Source organism: Heliconius melpomene, chromosome 3 (assembly GCF_056956725.1).
Source record: "Heliconius melpomene rosina isolate 202511_hmr_F chromosome 3, ASM5695672v1, whole genome shotgun sequence".
NCBI classification, from domain to species: Eukaryota; Metazoa; Arthropoda; class Insecta; order Lepidoptera; family Nymphalidae; genus Heliconius; species Heliconius melpomene.
In genome coordinates this window covers 6,251,174-6,271,696 of record NC_140391.1, presented here as the reverse complement: position 1 = coordinate 6,271,696, position 20,523 = coordinate 6,251,174, and the positions used below count along the sequence as shown (strand labels likewise).

General features: G+C 30.2%; 2 protein-coding genes and 1 long non-coding RNA gene across 9 annotated transcripts in view; 2 read left to right on the top strand and 1 right to left on the bottom strand.

Annotated features, from left to right (window-relative positions):
* Nucleotides 1-647: 647 nt before the first annotated feature.
* On the top strand, nucleotides 648-1,574 carry LOC146539976 (uncharacterized). The gene is made up of 4 exons (XR_014879441.1): nucleotides 648-725; nucleotides 866-1,012; nucleotides 1,316-1,381; nucleotides 1,477-1,574. It is a non-coding gene; the product is annotated as an uncharacterized LOC146539976 (long non-coding RNA).
* A 2,111-nt stretch (nucleotides 1,575-3,685) lies between these two features.
* Nucleotides 3,686-20,523, top strand: part of Atg16 (Autophagy-related 16) — a 113,754-nt gene continuing 96,916 nt past the window's right edge. Inside the window, exons 1-9 of one of the 6 annotated variants that reach the window (XM_085207993.1) lie at nucleotides 3,686-4,005; nucleotides 4,261-4,371; nucleotides 4,837-4,999; nucleotides 5,839-6,001; nucleotides 7,890-7,978; nucleotides 8,752-8,805; nucleotides 10,172-10,328; nucleotides 13,119-13,224; nucleotides 14,017-14,171. In XM_085207993.1, coding sequence (XP_085064119.1) covers nucleotides 3,912-4,005; nucleotides 4,261-4,371; nucleotides 4,837-4,999; nucleotides 5,839-6,001; nucleotides 7,890-7,978; nucleotides 8,752-8,805; nucleotides 10,172-10,328; nucleotides 13,119-13,224; nucleotides 14,017-14,171 — 1,092 coding nt within the window. In that variant the 5' untranslated portion in view covers nucleotides 3,686-3,911. Of the gene's footprint in view, nucleotides 4,006-4,260; nucleotides 4,372-4,833; nucleotides 5,000-5,838; nucleotides 6,002-7,889; nucleotides 7,979-8,751; nucleotides 8,806-10,171; nucleotides 10,329-13,118; nucleotides 13,225-14,016; nucleotides 14,172-20,523 lie in introns of all 6 variants that reach the window. The other 5 variants (XM_085207995.1, XM_085207992.1, XM_085207994.1 and 2 more) reach the window with 5 other exon arrangements.
* The window catches only part of LOC146539975 (uncharacterized), a 30,896-nt gene continuing 29,556 nt past the window's right edge, over nucleotides 19,184-20,523 (bottom strand). For both annotated transcript variants that reach the window (XM_085207990.1, XM_085207991.1), the window contains one exon: nucleotides 19,184-20,512. In XM_085207990.1, coding sequence (XP_085064116.1) covers nucleotides 20,012-20,512 — 501 coding nt within the window. In that variant the 3' untranslated portion in view covers nucleotides 19,184-20,011. The remainder of the gene's footprint in view (nucleotides 20,513-20,523) is intronic.

The following is a 20,523-nucleotide window of genomic DNA, read 5'->3' as shown; positions in this document are numbered from 1 at the left end:
GGAACCTCTTGGCTTTAGTCGTTATATTGCAATTTCTAAATCTACGGATCTTGTAAGCTTTATATGTTGCCTTACTAACCTGCGCTGTACCGAAAGTGCAACCTCGTATATCTACTATACGGAATTTAAATACTACAATTATATATTTTTTTTAGGTAAAACTGAGGAAAATCTGGTGATCTCTCTTAAAGCAAAAGTTGTTAAAACATTAATCAAAATATTATTTTTTAATATACTCTATCAAGATATTAATCAACTTCTAATAAAGAAATGTTATTGGAAAAATCAATACAATTTTAATTTGTTATCACTAATTAAAATCATGGCGTAGCGCACGTAGAAAAGTTCTTATTTCATTAACGTAAATTGAACGTCTGAGCAAAAGCGTCATGTATTTTTCTATGGCCGAATTAATAAAGATAGGAACTCCATTCATGGTTTGCTATATATTAATTAAAAAAATATATTTGTTAAATAAAGTTTTTAATATTAAGCTTAATTTTGCAGGTGATATTATCGTTGAATTCCATATCAAGTGAGGTTCAAAATGATGAAATATGTTAGTATTGTTTATATTTCAATAATAAGAAAATATAAAAAATATAGAGTTTACATCAATAAAATTAATTATAATTATCCATTTTCAGTAAAATTTAATCCTGGATTTGATATATTACAAGAAACAAATGGAGTTCCATCCCTTCGAATAAGCAACTACTATGGAGGTAATGTTTGACTTTGATAAACGTAATATTTAATAGGAACTATGTCATCACAATGTTGTCTGTTTTATGGCTATTGATTTATGATGCTACATCTACCGAGTTTAAGGTATCTGGTAATTTGCATGTCCACGATATTACAGGCTTAGAGGGGAAAAGAATTTGGAAAAGATCTTTTAGAGCTGAGTCATCAAGTGAAAGCGAGGAAAAAGAGACTGTAAAGGGCCGAGACATAAAGAAAACAAATCTAAGAGATATTCGGGAAAGTGAATCTGAAGGTGAAGGCTCAGGTTAGATATAAATAGGAATATAAATGTTGAATCTTACATTAAATTAATTACACAATAATACGAAAGAAATTATGAAATTACTTACTAAAACATAAAAACACATTCGTCTATTAACATTTTAATATAAAAAGATAGCACCAAATATAAATATATTTTTTGCAAATTTAAAGTTTTTAATGTAGCAGGATTTGAACTCGCGCCTTTTGGTCACCGCCCAAGTGCTCTAACCACTAAGCATTCAATGTTTAATTACAAGATTCTATGAAAGTAAATAATAAATATTGACTTGAAACGCAATTACAGATTCAGAAGGAGACCGACGTCTCAGCACAAAAGGCTTTTTCCTTCCTGATGATTTTGAAGCAGATCGTAAGCATGACACAGAATAAATTTAATCTTTTTCCTTCTTAAAATCTTCATTTTCTCGGATTTTAACTATAACAAATCGATTTTTCGCTTTACAGGTAGTTCAAATGTGCAGGACAGATTTGGTAAAGACTCTGATTCAGAATAACATATTATGCACTGTCTTCCATCTCAGAAATAAATAGAAAATACATAACAAAAAATATTTTTTTAATTACTTTCCAACAAAGTAAAAATTACTTAGCGTAAGTATTTGCTGAATAATTTTACATAGCAAAAACCTATCTCATTAAATTCAAGGAAGTTGAAATGTACAAGGAAAGCACTGATAATAATTATATATTTTTTTCTATTACAAATTCCGTCCAGTACCATTTATCTGAAATGTATGAATAATTCAGCTCCAAGATTCCCTCGTTCAAATTTAACTTTAACTTATTTTATTGCATCATGAAAAAGTTTTTTAAAGTTATTTTTAAGTCAACAAATGGCAGTTAATAATTATAAATTGTATTTTTTTTGCAATAACTTTATTTTGTTTTTTAAATATATTTTAGCTTCACGCTGTATCTCGCACATAACAAGGTAGGCCGAGGGAACTTAGGAACCTAGAGCTAACGCTCCGTTCTCCACTAAGACACTTCCATATCTCACTTCAATTTTTGAGATATTGTGTGATGAGTGGCGGAATTCAACGCTGCGCTTTGCCTCGACACCAGTAGCGTAGAAATGAAAATATAATTTTAAATAAAAATTTCCTTTCTTTAAGTGGAGACCGAACCCACAACCAGTCGATTATGCAGCATACTTTGTGCCCCTGCGCCACGACTGGATAATAGGAACCTGTAATTGACATTTGTTATTTCAACAAACACAAAAATAAGCTATATAACTTTGAATAGTTTCGCAACAAAGTTAATCATAAGATATCTTTACATTAAAGCACTACTATCAAATTTCCAATAAAATGGCGGGAAAAAATATTATATTGGGTGAAATGTCAACAGAAATTATAATATATGCATTTAGTTTAACGATGATAATTTAAGAATTATCAAGAAATTTATATTATTCCATTATTTTCTAAAGTTTAACAAAAGTATCGATTAGTCTTTATCGGTTGTTGATGCCAGTACCCTCTATCAATATAAAATCCTTTAAAAGTTTTATGCTTGCTCAGTATCTTGAAAGATCGATCATTTTTTAATAAAAATACATCTCACTTGAACATGTCTCATGAGAATGTCTCCAGAGTCACCGAGATATTTGAGAATTTTAAAATGCAATGGTTTAAAAAAGTTAGTGAAGAAGTCCAATAGGTAACAGATAATGATTCAAAGTAGGTACAATTTAATTTAGGCACCGATGCGCACCTCAAGCAGTGGCGGCGCGGGCTCAAAACTTATAATTGAATCTCCAATTCTTAATTGAATAGTAGCAGTCAAAGTCCAAATGAATACGGAATTTATCTATTCTTAGCGAAAGATAAGACCTTTAATGAATTCAAACCAATTATTTACGTCGTTATTACCTTCACATCCACCTTTCTTCTTACCTTTGATCTTAAATAAAATTGTGATAAAAGAATTTAATGTACTTAGCATAAATTATTTAAAACGCCGTAATATGAAACATATAAAATTATTACATTGTTTTCTTTAGTATTTGTTTTAATATATGTATACTTCTATATTAATTTAGTTATGTATACTTATATAAAATCACTAGCGGCTCACTCGCAGCTTCGCCGGCACACCGCCTGTAACACTATTATGCTGCATTTGTCAACAGATAAATATGTAATAATCATAAACATTATGTGACTGTTTGATAGGACGTCATCGCCTTTATATTAGGCCTATGGGACATAATATTTTAAAATGTTTTCTTGGGCAATGTGATAATTATTAAATAGGGTAATGGCACCATAAGCTATGTGTTGCACCGGCCGGCCGGTTGTGGTGTACCTCGTGGCCAAATCGCTACCTTAATACTGAGCATCCTCGCTGAGCACGATAAAGTTTATTCAATTTTACCGATCTATTCGATGATGTGTTGCACGTTTAACTATACAAGTCTACAACAAATACGTCAGTGTAAAAAAATATTAAACATCACAGATCATTAAACTATATAACATAAACTTTCAATTTTTTTTAAATAAGTGTAGGAGCAATTTTATATTAATTATTTCAAGTTTTTTATATGTTATTTTTATATTAATAATTATAAGCTAAATACCTCTAGTCCAAAGCAATGGGTTTGACATTTCTTTGACAGTTCACATATGTCACTTGAGTAAAACGTCAATTTGTCAAAAGTTTATTTACGAGTAGGAAAAATGTTTCTTTTCGTTTTAATTGTATTATAAAAGAACCAAATTTATAATATATTATTTCTTAAATAACAAGTCCCGTTTATTAATTGTTACTAGTTTTATATATCTTTTATTTGTCATGACATCTGTTTGTTTTGATATCAGAACATCGAAAAATATTTAAATTAATTCATGTTATAACATTCAAACTTGAAAATGGAAAACGGAGATTGGAGAAACAATATAATAAATCAAATTCAGAATCGCAATAAGCGCGAGACTGCAGCATTTCAAGATATCATAGCTTTTCGTGAGTAACATAACCTACCTGTACCTTTTTCTTCCTATTTATATTTTTATAGCACGCATATAATACTTATTTATCATAGTAAAACTAAGAATACTATCTTAGTTAATCGCCTTAGCAAACTATTTATTATAAGATCAACAACATTTGATATGAATGTTTATTTTTTGTGTTAATGCAAGATTGATAGTATAAAGGGATAAAATGTACAGTTTATGAATAAAAAAGATATGTTATATTTATATTAACACATTTCAGAAAGTCGGCTCTTTGACAATGTCAGCACTTTGAAAAATGAAAATTTGCAGCTAACATTGTTGAATGAAAGAATTAGGTTCTCCAATACAGAGAGTGTTTTAAGCGCTGGAGGTTAGTACATCTGTTTCTTATAAGCTATGAAATAGTTAGATATATTGCTTCCAAAATAGTTTTAGTATTTATATCTCTTTCCTTGTTAGTTTTTCTAAGCATTAGTAGTTAATAAAATATATTATTTCTAAAGTTACAATTATTTTAAATCAAACTTAAATTACTTGCTTGTAGGTTTGTACCCTATTCTTTTATTTTTAGCGTTACTCTGTATCTTGCATGTTGCAAGATAGACAGAGGGAGCATATAGTTAAGACACTCCACACCACACAAACCCTATTCAGGGTAATCTAATAAATTATTTTCATTTTTCAAGACAAAGTGAGATGTTGATGCTGATCTGCTTATTGATTATGCAATATCTCAAATAAAAATTTTGGATCCAGTTAAATTTATGTGGGATAAAGCACAAAATTGAAAATAAAAGTTATTTAACTTAATAAAATGATATTAACTTTTCAGCAGGTGCTACAAATGAAAGAGTACAGGCATTAGAACAGAAAATTTTATCTCAACAAGAGGAACTCACTTCTATGCACCGAAGAAGGGGTGAAAGTGCACAACAAATAATTAATCTGAATGCCAGAGTGCATGATTTGGAAAAAAATTTACAGTTCAAGGACGTTATGTAAGCACCTTTTTATAAAACAATGCTTTTTAACTAGCATTCTACAATACTACAATATTCAGATATAGCATCTGCAGCAACATTTAATGTAGTGACTTGATGAAATTGATACCTAGGCTGTTTATACTGTATTTTAACTATATCAAAGAAGATAAAATAGCTTTTATTAATTAAATAATTAACATATAGCTGGTAGAGAATCACATTGTAAAAGTTCAAAATCAACCTGAGTAGGGTTGGTTGAGGTAAACATGTTTGATTCTAACTACACAACACCCATTGTGGATTATCTTATTTTAAAAAATATATACATAATAATATATACATTTTTTTAAATATTCTATATTGAAAAAAAAGTATGAATTTGTTCAAATAAATTACTTCTCTTTCTTTAAATTCTAAGAAAGAGATATGAATATTTTGATAAGATACTGGATGTATCTTATCAAAAATATACAGCTTTATTCTTTAAATGTCATTAGAAAGTATCAATAATATATGTGTATATTAAATCATAAAAAAATATTTTGAGTCAATCCATCAAGTTTTAAATATCATTATGTATTTATTTTCAATTATTAATGTAGACAATTACACATATAAAAGCTCAGCCTTTTAATGTGCTATGGTTGTTGGATTTTCCAACAGGGAGATTTATTTGTATAATTATTTCAATGTCCTCGCCCTGGCAACAAACAAAGCTTAGAATTAAGTTTTCCCACTCAACATGCAATGTCTTCAAAATTTAATAGAATTAGTATTTTTTTATGTTATTATTTATAATAAAATTAAATATATGTTTTTTCTAAACAGTTATTTAAATATCTTATTTTTGTCAGAATTTCAGAAAACACAGCATTAATAGCTTCCCTCCGTGCTGAAATACTAATGTACGAAACGAGCATGAATGAATTGAAAGGGCTCAATCAAATGTTAAGAGATGAACACCAAGCATTACAAATAGCATTTGCATCTATTGAAGAAAAGTTAAGAAAAGCACAGGTATTAATTATAGTTTTATTCGATTTTATTTTTTTATTTCATTATCACTCTTGCTATTATTCGCACTTAAACTTAATTGTGATTTCGGGATTTTTTCTCAGGCTATCCAAATATTACTTATAATATGCAGTTTAAAGATAAGTAAATAAATACCGATATTATAGTGACAATAGAAAAAATAAAGACTTAGATTTGTATTTCTGAACTATAGATTTCAACCTTGAGAAAGTTACTATGTTACTAAGAATAGACGTTGGTATATTAATATTATTGACACTCAATGCATACGGAATTAATGACATTATAATTAATATGACTAGCCTTGTGTAAGCATCGTATAATATGTTTGCGGCAATTAATATTTAAATTTATTCTTATCGAATCTATCGAAAATATCCCCATTTTCATAGAATTTTATTAATATGCCATATTTATAAATATATGGTATGAATATACATATACTACGTACACTATATTTATATAACACACTGGTATATTATATTAGAACCTTATTGCAGATTTATTACATGACATAATAATTAAAATTGATATTCAATCTTTAAAATGCTTACTTTTCCTTTCATTTTAATACAATATGAATATGCATATTTTAAAACTTCTACTTCCTAGTGTTCATGACTTGTTCTGATAACCTCATAATGTATTAAAAAACTGTTCCTATCATTCTAAGTTAATGTTATTGTTAGGACTATCATAAAATGTTTTTCACTTATAAAAAAGGTTAGTAATTGGAATGTTTCTGAGTAACTGTCGTAATTTAATAAATTAAGTTAATTAATAAATAAATTATGCATAAGTCATTTAAATTTTTTTTTCTATGTCAATACTTTACTGCCGATCATCTAAAATAGTTTTGTGAATACATTTATTAATATAAACTAAACACTAAGAAGAACTCATTTTTCCAATTTTTATTGCTTCATTATAGATATCACAAAAGACGATTTGTTAAATAAAATAGGAAGTTATAAAACTCAAGGTTAGTCGTTATTTCAAACCTCGAAACTATGTGGGAGATAGTAATAATATATTCAAAGTTTCTGAATATTTGAGCATTTGTTGTACTACTTTTGGGTTTATGAGTATTTTAAACTTACAAATTAAATAATTCTTGCATCGCAATCGACGGAAAAAACATGAAGGCCGTAGGTCTTTGATATTTCATTGTCGCTTAAAACATTCGTATGTGGGGTACATCGTGCTTCCAGCTAGTCTCGAGCACTTAAACCAAACGTACACATAACTGGAATCAAACTATTCCACTGGATCTTCAAATTTTTATTACATCACTCAATCGTGGCAATATGCCAGACCAATTCGCTATCTTGTCCATCATATTCAGAGTGGTTTTTAATATTGAATTATATTTAATTTTTCATATGTGATATTTTTATTAGAATGGATTTTTTTTTTATAAAATAATAATACTTTTAAAATGTTATAGATATTGGGCGAATATTTAAAATTAATTCTTATTTACTGAAATATGGTTAAATGGACATGGATAATTTTTTTTCAACGCAATGTAATTAATTGTTTCTCATTGCTAAGTAAAACACTTTCATTTTCCCTAACTAATTTTCTGAGAATCATAATCGTAAACGCCCTGTATAGTTCACGGCTCTCATGTGATTACCTTTATATATAACACATTCACGTGTGCCTATATTACTTGCGAAGTCCACGACCGGTCGAAAAATGAATTTCAGTCAGTTTGGATATTTGAATTTATCCATTTTCGTCTTAGTAAAGTATTTTAACACTAAAAATTTTAGTTATAATGCCCAAAAAGGTGTTTTATTTATTAATATTGCTATGTACGTATGACAGTGTTGTGAAACTCGGTTTTGTAATATTCTTGTTGCAGGATGAAAATCGGTCGCTCGTAGAACGACTTATAAAATACAAAGCTAAAGATGCAGATAAAATGAATGAAGAAAATGAACACTTTCTAAAGTAAGATTATCAATCTTTTTCTGATATTATAATAGATTTCTTGAACCAACCAGATGCATGTATCCTAATTTAATGCTCAATGAAAGACATTTTTTTTTTTCATTTTTATTTTAAAATGTTTTTGCTATTTTAGTTTTTTCGTGTGAAAAATATTGATAAAGCTGTATGGCTTGTTTATGTTTGTATAATTTATATTGTTGGGAATAAGGTGATTGTAAAATAATAAGCTATAGAATGATTAAATCGAAATTTGTAGAACTGCACCTTGTTTAGAGTGTATCTAAACTTCCTGTACTTGATATTTTAATGAAAATAGTAGAGAATGGTTTTATAAAGATTATTTAGAGCACAGTACTTCGTATCGTATATCGTATATTTAATGTACGAATGTATAAATGATCCCATTTAGTATCACTATATTTGGTTAATTCGCACCTTTTAACAAATCCAACTATTAGTGCAAAAGTATTTCAAAATTTATATTAATGATAGTGTCACCGATTTTTTGAAAAATCAATTCATTGAAAAAGAGTACAGTTGTTAGGGCCAATTTCCGCGAATTATTTAATTAATTATTAATGAAATAAATAATTAATAAAATAAAATATTATATGACTTTGGCACTGGAAGTTTGAAAAAAAAAATAGTATATTGTGTGTATTTCGTAGTATATAGGTAAGTGTTAGTATGGGCTATGCGTGTGACACGCATTAGAAGCTTGCATAGTTGTCGATGATTTTTGTTTGCTTCCTTTTTTTTAATTTGTTCAACAGGTCAAGCAACCCTACTGCGTTTTTCATCAACACGTTTGGTAGAGTTAGTTTCGGGTGAGTTTGACATAATGTGAATGAGGTCTTGGTGGTAATAAGGCATTGTGATGTTCAAAGGACGTTTACTTCTTCATAATGACCCATATCGTATCGTTCGTACAGAGTTTATACGAAACTGATGTGCAAAAAAATCTATTTGAAAATTTTGAATGTTTAGTCTGTATTTACAAAATTCAACTTAATTTTTTTACTAATACAATTATTTTATTATTTTAAAATGTACCAACCTCTTCACTTTACTGAGTTGGTATGATGGACAGTTAATCCATTCAACCAAAATAATCGATATTTTAGATGCGTTAATATATGTAATTACAAAGATTAATTTTGAAATATATTTTTTTGCAAGTACTTCGAACATTCCAAACATGTTTATATTACAAATGATACAATTTAACTGCACTCTGAAACTGACTCATGTGATCGATTTTTCCACTCATTATTTTCATTTTATAAAATATTGGATTTAAAAATATTTTATCTGTTTTTTGTTACTTTTTTCTAAATGTTTCTTTGTGGTTCTGATTTATGAATACTTTACTGATTTATGTATCTTTAAATTACTTTATTGGAAATGTTCTATTTATTTATATAACTTTTGTTTTATATTAATGTGTTGAATGCATTGTTTAAATTTTGTTTGATATATTATAAAACTATGTATTTTGTCAAAATTTCTTTTTGTTATTTCATTGTACATATTTGTAAAATAAGTATTTCATTGTCTAAATTTAAAATTGAATTAAAAATAATATTTGAGTGTAATGTGAATTAGATTTGAGGGTAGCACTTGAGTTTTAATAATAATGACACTGTAATATTTCAAATGTTTTTTTTATTCATTATATATTAAGTATGAAAGCGTTTATATAGTACTTTGGCAAACAGACATATATCTTAGCTTTTTTTATAGAAGTATATTGCTATTATTTATATATTATTATTCTCGATTGCTATTACTATGCAAACGTTTTCGTACACAATTAATCAACATTTACTAAAATAAATTCCATTGAGTTTTGGTTTGGTTAACAATCACAATTTTGTAAATATTTATACGACCTATATACATATAACATGGAAAATGTCAAGTCAAAAAATATTGTATTTGCATGTTTTTTTTTATATTCTTGCATGTTATATTATGCATGTGCATTTTGCACAGCATGTTGTATTTACGAGGCTAACATGGTTATATAATGGATATGGAATTATTATAACAGCCGGCAAGAGTGTTACAGGAAGGCAAATGGCGCTACAGAAAAAAACTTTAAAAAGCTTGTACATAAGCTTACGCACGAATCATTTCAAGTTTGTTTTATACTTATATTATTTGATATTTAAAATTTTATTTTGATTTTAGGAAAAAAAGCGACAAAGTTCGGAAGGAGTTAGAGGAAGCAGCAAGAGAAGGTAGCAGTAGAAATAGCGGGGGCTCTGGAAGTAGTTCCGATGATAAAATCATTGACTCAATGCCGTACTACGCGACAGCGTTGCCTACGAAAGCGGCGTTAAGATTTGTAAGTATTTTGTTTGTTCTATCTACTGTAATATCTGTAAATATTATTATGATTAAACTTTGAATTTACCTAAATATTATATCAGATTAGCGATTATAATAACGATAGCTGACCGCCTGGGCAGCATTAGCTCATATTCTCCCCTTTCCTTCTCCTTCCTTAGTCTAAGTGATAAGACCCTAAAGGCCTCCAGGCTCATCCCCATGAAGCAATGTATGAAAGTATCAGATACAGCACAACTTCTCTTATTTGTAATGTTTATGAAGTGTGACTGAGTTAGTACATCATCTGTTTGCAGATTTTTTCAATTCTTACATATTAAAACAAACAATGAGACCAGTGGCGTTACTCGTGGCAGGGGGCAGACACTCCGTTCCCCACTTGCCGCGGAATTCTAGACGCATTGCGTGGTGAGTGACGAAACTCAAAGCCTCGCTTTGCCTCGTTACCAGAGCGAGAACATGAAAATATTAAATATTTCATTCACCCGAATGGGAATCGGACCGACAACCGTCGTATGTTATGCTCCTGCGTTACGACAGCCTCTCTTATTGCTCGTACAACAACCTGTATAGAAATGAAAAATTTACAAAATATATTAAACAAATGGCCTAATTTTCTCACTCTAGTTTTATGCGGTCGAGTTTTATAAAAAACTATTAACAATTTTGCCATAAAATGATATAGCTATAAAACAAGAAAACATGATGTATATTAATTGTATAAGGAAGTGGAATATAAATTAATCTGTGCAAATGTGGATTTTGTCTCTTTTATACAAAAGTTATTTATCTCCTACCAGCATTGAAAGCTACTTGTATTCGATTTAATATGATCAGCTTCACCATATTTTATACGTCGCTTTCACGTTATTAATCACTTTCAATAACGCAAAAAACTAGTATTTCATTTCTCAGCTAATACGATCTAAATGCGGCGTCGAACCTACTACTGTAATTTGTCATGGTTACTCTACCAGTTATTGTGTGAGTAATTTTATTCTTATATTACTTAGGACACAGTAATTTATTTAAAACTTAAGTGCGGTACATAAATAATAACTATATAAATGACAAATAATAGCGCGAATTGATTATTAAAATGGAATGCACCTTTCCAGTTGTATAATGTTATCAATATATCATCGCAGTGTCTTGGTAGGCTTTTAATTTTTTTTTTTTGGGATTCGTTTCTGCTAAGTTCGCAGACCGCGAGCATTCTTTAACTTGAACTTTATGAGTCAGTTTAATCTTCAGAAACCAATTGTATTTGCGCGTATATAAATTTATTTTCACACTAATTTAGTGTTGGTCCTTTAAAAAACATACAAGTATGACAAAATGATAATCGATTTTAGAAATAAAATAAATTATTTTAACCAGATTATTCGCTTACAATATATAACATTTTCTTATACTTTGAATTGTAATGTTTTCTAGTGTTATCATTCGCGACCATCTAAAAAATAGTGCATTATGTAACGTAAATACCTACTTAAATACCTTAATATACATAACTACTATTACATAAAGTGAAAATAATTTCTATTTATATAAATACTTTTTATTTAAAAATAAACTATACTATTCATATAGTTATTTTAATAAATACGATATAATACAATGAGAAAAGAAAGCAAATAAAAAGTAAATGTACAGGTAAAACGTATTACTAATCTATTATTATAACGAACATACGAAGCTCTATTCCCTACATCGTAAAACATTGCGAACAGTTAATGTAATTACCACTAAACCTATGAAAAGGACAGTTATTGTTTTATATTGAAAGTGCAAGGAAATAACTTTTTGAGTGAAGATATTAATGTTTTTATTAAAGATATGGACATTTTATTATGAAATAACAAAATACCGTTACGAGCGAGCGAGATGGTAGGTACTCTATCATCTTTTGAGCGCGAATAGTTCATCTTATACCTTATTAATTCAATAATCGTACGGCCGGGAGATAAATGAAAAGTATCCTAGTACATTGAATGTTATCTGATATTTTATATTTTCTAGTATGCAGGAAAGGGTTTGCTCGCCATTTTATAGAGTAATGTAATGTGAACGATCATACTGATGGGTTCTTTTAATTAGCAAATAAAACCTCTAGGTGCTTGTTTTTTTAACGAAGATTTTGAATTTAGGATAAAAATTTTATAATACATATAGATTTTATAAAATATGCATTTCTTTCATTGCTATTACACATATTATATATTACATTTCACATGTAATTACAAATTTTTTATTTTTATAATTACATTTACATTTCACACGTCGTTATGATCGTGCTTATCAAAAAAAGTTTGAAAATTTATGAAGGGCAACTAATTTCTATTCCCTAATTTTTGCATTTCAATTTGGATTGCATTTAAAAGACAATTGAAAATTTCCTTTACTTTAAACATCAGAAGCAACTTATATTTTGCCTTAATATGTAACGGTTCACCTTTCATGTGAATATGATACTCTGATAAAAGCTATAGTTGCTACCTACTTTAATAGTGGCAGGACATGTTCTTTCTGTTCCGCAGCATAATCGGCTAAAAAACATCAAGCTGATTAGACATGCAAAATGTATAATCTACTTTAAATCTATTAGCATTCGTCTTAGCTATTTTAATATTTTATTTGATATATGGGTTTATATTTCAAAATTATAATGAAACTAAATAAATTACGTGATATATTTAATATATAAAAAAACTATGCATAACTTGATGAGAATTCTGTATTAATTAATTAATTAAATGATTCTAAACTATTCATAACTTACAATTAGGATGCACACGACGGCGAAGTCAACGCCGTTAAATGGAGTCCCACTGACCGCCTGGTGGCCACCGGGGGAGCTGATAGAAAAGTTAAATTATGGGATGTTTCGAAACGTAAGTAACAGATTTTGTAATACCATAGTGTAGTTGAGTTACACTATAATATTTATTAAATGACGCAACCACGTTTTTAGACAGAAGTTGTATTTATTAGCCTGACTTGAAAGAAATTCCCAGTGGTTTTCTCTTAATATAGCAGTAAATTTTATATAATAACCGTTACGTTTATACGGGATCCTCTGATAGATGGAGCTACTCTGGATAGAGTTATTTTAAATTATGCAAATGCACTGGTGTTATATTATCACTAAATATTATAATGTATGGAATAAACATTTTAGATTTTAATACTATAAGTTACAATGCTAAACTAATGCTAAATAAATACGAGGTCCTTTCGTCGTAGAAATAACTTTAATCCCAAAAATCATTTAGTGAAATGGTTTTACTGTTATTCAAGGTATTTTTAATAAACTTTATATTCATTTTATGAAAAATATTTTCAATAATAATGAAAACTTTACTTTGATGAAAGCACGGCAAATGAAAATAAATAAAATTAAACAGTTGAGTTGTTGACCATCGTGGCGCAGCGGCACGTCTGACTGTAAACTCAGCGATTGTGGGATCGATTCCCACTTGAAGGGATAAATTATGTTTATTTCTAGCAACAACTTGGTTCGCTCTACCTAAGCTCGAAAAGTAATAGTGAAAATTTTACGAAATTCATAGAATCTATGTGACTTGGTCGGAAAACCATATATGAAAATACAAATATTGTCATCTATTTCATACAACTTGTACATATATCTAGTTAAATTTAGCATGAACAAATATTTTAAAAAGTTTTGACAGTTGGCTCAGTGGAGAGCAAAGGGGCGCTCGTTGGGTCCAACGCGGGCGTGATGTCGGTGGACTTCGACGCGACCGGCGCTTACATAGTGGGCGCGTCCAATGACTTCGCGAGCCGCGTTTGGACGGTCGGTGACCAGCGATTGAGGGTAAGTTTGTTTTTTTTTTTTCACGCTTTATCACGCATTTGACAGGGTCGGCATTAGAAATGCAGTGGTAAGACGACGAGATGGAGTGCCTTAACTTCTTAGGTTCATATAGCGTGACAAGGCGCGAAACAAAAAAAAATTGCATAATACATATTGTATCTGATGTATAATTATATCGTGTTAATAATTAATAGTTATTATCTACGGATATGGAGGCGTTTTATATAGATAATGATAAGGTGTTATTGAGGAAAAAGTCAATCGAATTCATTAAAATACTTTTTAACTTAATTTACTTGAATGTTATTGACGTGCTGTAATGGGATATCCTGTTCTTTTTACAATTTTTTAACATAACTAATTTAATCTTAAATTTATTTTTTGATAATATTAATGGTTTTTCTGTAATAAAAAATAATTGTTGGTTTGCCACTTGTTGATGATAATTTATTACCAAGATAATTTAAATTATAAAATGTTCGATACTGTATAAAATATGAACTGATTTTTTTTTAATTAGGCAAGATAACAAGGTTTTACTCAAATTATATTATGAAACGATTTATGATCATAAAAAATTTACAATGCCCGGTGCATTACTTATAAAACTTACAATTTTCTCTAAATAAAAACAGAGGGTTTCGCGTTCAAATACAAAATTGTTCCCTTCTTTCCCATCAAAAGTTACTCTATCATCACGAAGCATAATTGCTCAATAACGTAGTTTCGTAACGCGAAAACGCTGCAAATACAATTATATTAAAACTAGCTATTGTCGGACGCTATGCCCAAGCAGCCTCCTCTAACTCGATATATTTTTTGTTTATTTTCAGTAGTACTTCGTAAAATCTACAAAAAATGTAGCATATAAAATAGACTTCGTAAAAAACAAAAGTTTAGTAGATTTAACTCAATTATCAATTACGAATATCATATACAAACCATATTAACTTTTCATAATTTATTTTGAGAAATACATCAATTGAAAATTACATTTTTTAATGGCCGACATCTCGAAAACGGTAAAATTTCAGACCATTCTGTATGTCGTAAAAAATATTTGAAAATTACCTCCTCTACCACGTGTATCAGTTTGTCTATCGTTCTACCAAGAGCCTGTAAATCGACACAAACAAAAAAAAATGATAAATGTTGAACTTAAACCCAAGACCTCTGTTAGATAAATCCAACAAAAATAACAATTTTCCATACAACACAACCACAAAAAATATAACAATTATTTCCTAATACGATTACAATAGCGGAACAGTTTTATACTGTTAGACAGATTGTGCCGACGAAAAAAGATTGGATATTTACAATAGAAGCAATAATGGTATCCGTCAGTCGGGATAATATTGTCGAGCAAAGGAAGGCGGGGTCACGAGCACGATCCCTATTAGCGGATTGTTAGCGCGTCCGCTTCGTGATCTCACTCAACACTTCCGATGCCACGGATACTGGTACTGGGGGGGTATACTTGTATATTATTGTTATTCGCACATCTATTGTGCCACATGATTTATTGCTCACGAATTATTTTATAGACGCCAAGCGATCTTAATTTAGCTAGTTGAAATCCTCGTTTCTTCTTTACTTACGCTGTGCTGCGTTCTGGTTGGATGTGTTTGTATATACTTGCTAATTTCAAATTATATTAACTTTATTACCTTTTAATCTTATTTAGTACCTAGGTGATTGGGTATTTAAAAATAGTATTACCATGACTCATTATATTAAAAGATTGTTGTAAAGAAAGATGCTAGCTACTTTCCAGATCAATTAAAGATGATCTAGAACTCTGGAAACAATGAATATATTAATATTAAATGTCGCTGAAAACCATTCGTCACTGGTGATAACAAATCAACCAAATCACTTTTGTAATATAAGTTTGACTGATAGTCCTGTCTAGGCTTCATAGGCCCGACCTACCTGTTTTATTCTCGCTCACGTATAACTAACTGCGGTGCATAAGTTAATGATAACCTGATACTATGACGAATGGATTCTCCACCACCTGCAGTGCTGATATTTTAAAATTTAATAAGAATAAAAAACGACCCGTCTCAATAAATTTGTAGATCTGACGAGACTTACCAATAATTACGGTATCTGTCATAAAGCAGGAAATCGAGCGACCACCTTCTCATATTATCATTACGGCATGCTTACACCTATAGGCAATTTATTCATCGCTTTGCATCAGTTGGTTTTTCTTATATGTCACAGGTCCATTACCAGGTGTGATTAGTGGGGCGTTTTAAAGAAATAACTTACTAAAATACCTATAAATGTGCCTATGATACATACTAGTTAAAACAGTTAAAAAGTAAACAATATTATTTGTGCTAAACTCGAACTGAACCTGTCCTGTACACAGAATAAACTCCTTAAGATAAATATGTAAATACGAGAATAAATTGCGGGCTTCATCGATATTTCTAATTCAATTCACGATTCCTTCCTGATGCATTTGAGTTTTGAAGTGTAGTCCTTACAAGACTGACTTTTGATTTACGTGTAAACCAAATTCGTTTTCGCACCGGAGTTTGCGTGACTGCGATTGCTCTCGACGATTCTCATGCAAATAAGTACACAAATTACTCCATGAATATCCGTTACCAGTATCCAGAAAATGCCATAATAATGAACCTAAAATGGATTACACGATGTAAATTTGCTCTTTCTCCAATTTATTCTTGTTTACGATTTATCGTTTTTTTTATGCTACATTTTTTTCTTATTCTTTCTTTTGCTGCTTGATACATGCGTAAGTTTACATATTTTTCTTATTTACCTAGAGTTATAGTTATCGATATAATTGATATTTAAAATAATAAAAGACTCTTATAATTTTGTTGAGAACAGTGAGATGCTTTTACTCTGTCATACTATTATAGCTTCAGTGCCCGAAAAAAAATATCTTTTCTAGAAATACCTACTTATTATCAATTTGTTCGTTTTAGTGATTTGATTGACTAAGTTTTTTTTAATGACTGAGCCCAGTATGACTGACTGAGTGTTAGTTATTAAATGTTTTCAAGAAGAGACAACATTTATTTTACAGGAGCTTAAATCTCAAATATACCTAAGTACATAAAATCAGATTCATTAATTATTACTGTTATCAGATGCACAGGAAACGAAATGATAAAGATATTTTTAGTGTATTTATTATTTTGAAAAAGCATCGTTATTTTTTCGATTTAAATTTTTACATGGATAATTCTGTATGTACATATACGTTTACATTATACTAAAAAGTACATTCCTACAACTATAGATTTTTGAATTATACGATAGTCCTTTATAACGTTCAGGACGCGCTGCATCTTTTATAAGTGATAAGCCTATGGTCATATTTCATTCTCGTAGCTTTCCCGAACAAAAGATACTATCGTATAATTCGTCCCAATAGATTCAGAGCAAAATGCCGAAGCAAATATCATTTATTTTTATATTTTACATTACATAAATGCATAAATTTTCAAGCATATGTAATTCAAACGTTTTAAATGCTAATCAGTATATATATGATCATATATTTACATAATATATAAGCTATTGATTTATTACAACTTCAATTGAATTATTACTTTCAAGCTTTCTTTCAAGTGGTGGTCTGCACATAACCATAAGACGGTTGATTTTATGAATATTTCATGCTATTGTGAAGGACTTTATTTTCCATGGACAATGCTGCTTTAGATGGTTTTATTTTATAGTCTTCCAGAATGATTGGTTATTTATAGAAGATGTACCTGTTAAATCTGAATTTATGCGATGAACTGGGCAATCGGCAGAGTATCTAGCTTGTTCAGGAATTTCGAGTTGAGCCATTTACTTGGAGCAGTAATCTTAATCTCAGAACGCAACTTAGATTCTTAGCAGCGTTTGCTAATGGTTGTTGTCAGTGCGGCACGTGTCTGACGGTCGCGTGCCGCTGTCGTCTGCACTGTACGATCTAATCTAAAGCACGAATGCCGACGTGAGGTGTGCTCCTTCACACGTGATTATGCCATGCAAACCCAACTTAGAGATCTCATCTCTTTTATGCGTGCCGTTTTTGAATATATCTAGAACTGGTCAAATAGTTTGACCATTTTTGTTACGGTTCTCCCAATCTGTGTTAATATGTGGGAAGATTATGCATTCATTAACGTTTATTTGTGGGGCACACCCAAAACGATAGATATTTTATTGATACGTTAACGTTACGTCAGTAACAACATAGATGGCATTTTTTTAAATTGAGGGAGACGTGTTAACTAATCATTTATTGAAAAAAAATATTAAATAAATATCGCACGAATTACATGTGTCACTTTACTAAAATAATACATCTATTAGGTTACTTAGAGACCTTGTTAACTTCAAACAATATAAAATATATATACAATACTATAGATACACGCTAAATATAGAGATTATTTATTTATATCATATGGAAATGGAGTCTCTTAACACTAGGTTCCCTTTGCCTACCCTGCTATGTATGAAATACAGAAACAATGTAAATTAAAATTAAATGAAATAGTCAAAAACCAAATTTTCGTACAACATAAAAGGATAAATAATATTTATTATACTGCCTGAACTTTATTGAAAATCGAAATTATTAATTCTTGAATATCATCTATAGTCCGATGAGTTGATCTTAATAAGAAAGTTTTTGTACATGAACTTTACATTTGTTTATATAACAAAAACACAAATAGATTTTCTTTAGACATAAAATATATATCGGAACTTCGCTGTCATTCCTTTATTTATACGCTGTAAGCTTTTCGAGCGTTGCCTCAATATCTCTATAAGTGTATGACTAATGTGTTAAGATGACTTTTATCATATCAAGAGTTGATTCTTTACTATTCGAAATTTTGCGCACTTCGTGTTCATTAACTAGAATTATTAATAAACTGCAGTTAAAACAATGAATGATATTAAATCGGGATTGAATTTTTATTAAACTATTAATTATTAATCTTAAGGGGTAAATAAAACATATATTTTACTAAAAAAACTTTATTGCAGGTAATTGGCAATTTGGACGGATTAAATTAGATTATAAGTTCACAATTTATTAGTACAATACTTGAATAAGGCACTAAAATACCATTATAAATATAGCAGTTTCACTTAACATTGCAAGAATTTTGTCGTAAGCATATATTATTTATAAAATAAAAATTTATTAAAAAAGATTTTATTTTATTCGTTATCGAACATAAATTATGTAAAAAAACTAAGCTAAGTTCAATAAATTACGATGTCGGGATGGCCGCTTATCTACCGTTGTTTGACTTAGGTCGCATGCTCAGTTTTCTACTTAAAAGGTACTGGATATGGAATTTTAACTTATTTATCACTATTATCAAATGAACCTAGCTTATGCTAAATTTATGATATGATACAATACAACCTTGGACTCTTGTTATGAGGTCGAAGTGTACAGTAACAGAAGCGACATGGCCTTACTAACGACTCACGGTCACAATCCCAATATGACTCCAGAGAAGGGGACAAGCGAGTGTACCCAGTCATTCATACAATCAAAAATCTGATTAACTCATGCCTTATCCCTTGCATTCATCCACAGTCGCGCACGCTCTGTAGGTCGTCCCCGTCTCCGCGTCCGGATCAACTTATTGCCTGACATGGTATAAAAGTTAATCCGTTTGACACTTATAATTCTAACCGCTGTCGTCATCTTACGCTCCCATAAAGTAAACGTTACACACTCACGTTGTCTTTAAGAGCTTAGAGCCGACGGGGGTATTTATGTTAAATTAATATACTACTATTGCAGACATAGACGTCAACAAACTTAAATTTATTCAAAAGTGCCTCTGATGCGCACGTGAGAAACTAGCATCATAGACTTTGCAAAGCGCTGAGGGCGCGTTGGGTCCAGGAAGTAGTTCTGCAGCTTTAGCTGCTGCGCGTCGGCGCTGCCAACTACATGTCCACGCTGCAAGCACGACTAACTGGGCCGCAATAAATGCAGCAGCTGCTAACATAGCTCCAGACGCATTAACACATGTACCGTCTGTTTCCCTTACGTACACCATATCCTCAGTTACGTTCTTGGCCTTTTGCTTATCAAAACCAAACTTATCAGTAATTTGAATAGTCTGCACAAGCAGCATGTCGTCAGTGGGTGCTGCGGGGGTCGAACGTCTCTTCCTACGGCCGTATGACATGACGGATCGAAGCTCATTTGGTCCACCGTCACATTGGACAGGTTCACAAGTAGGCATGCACGGTGTAACCAAGGCACGGAATTGAACCACTTCCGACGATGGGAACTTAAAGGCATCAAAGTGTGAGAGCAGCGTCTGAAATTATT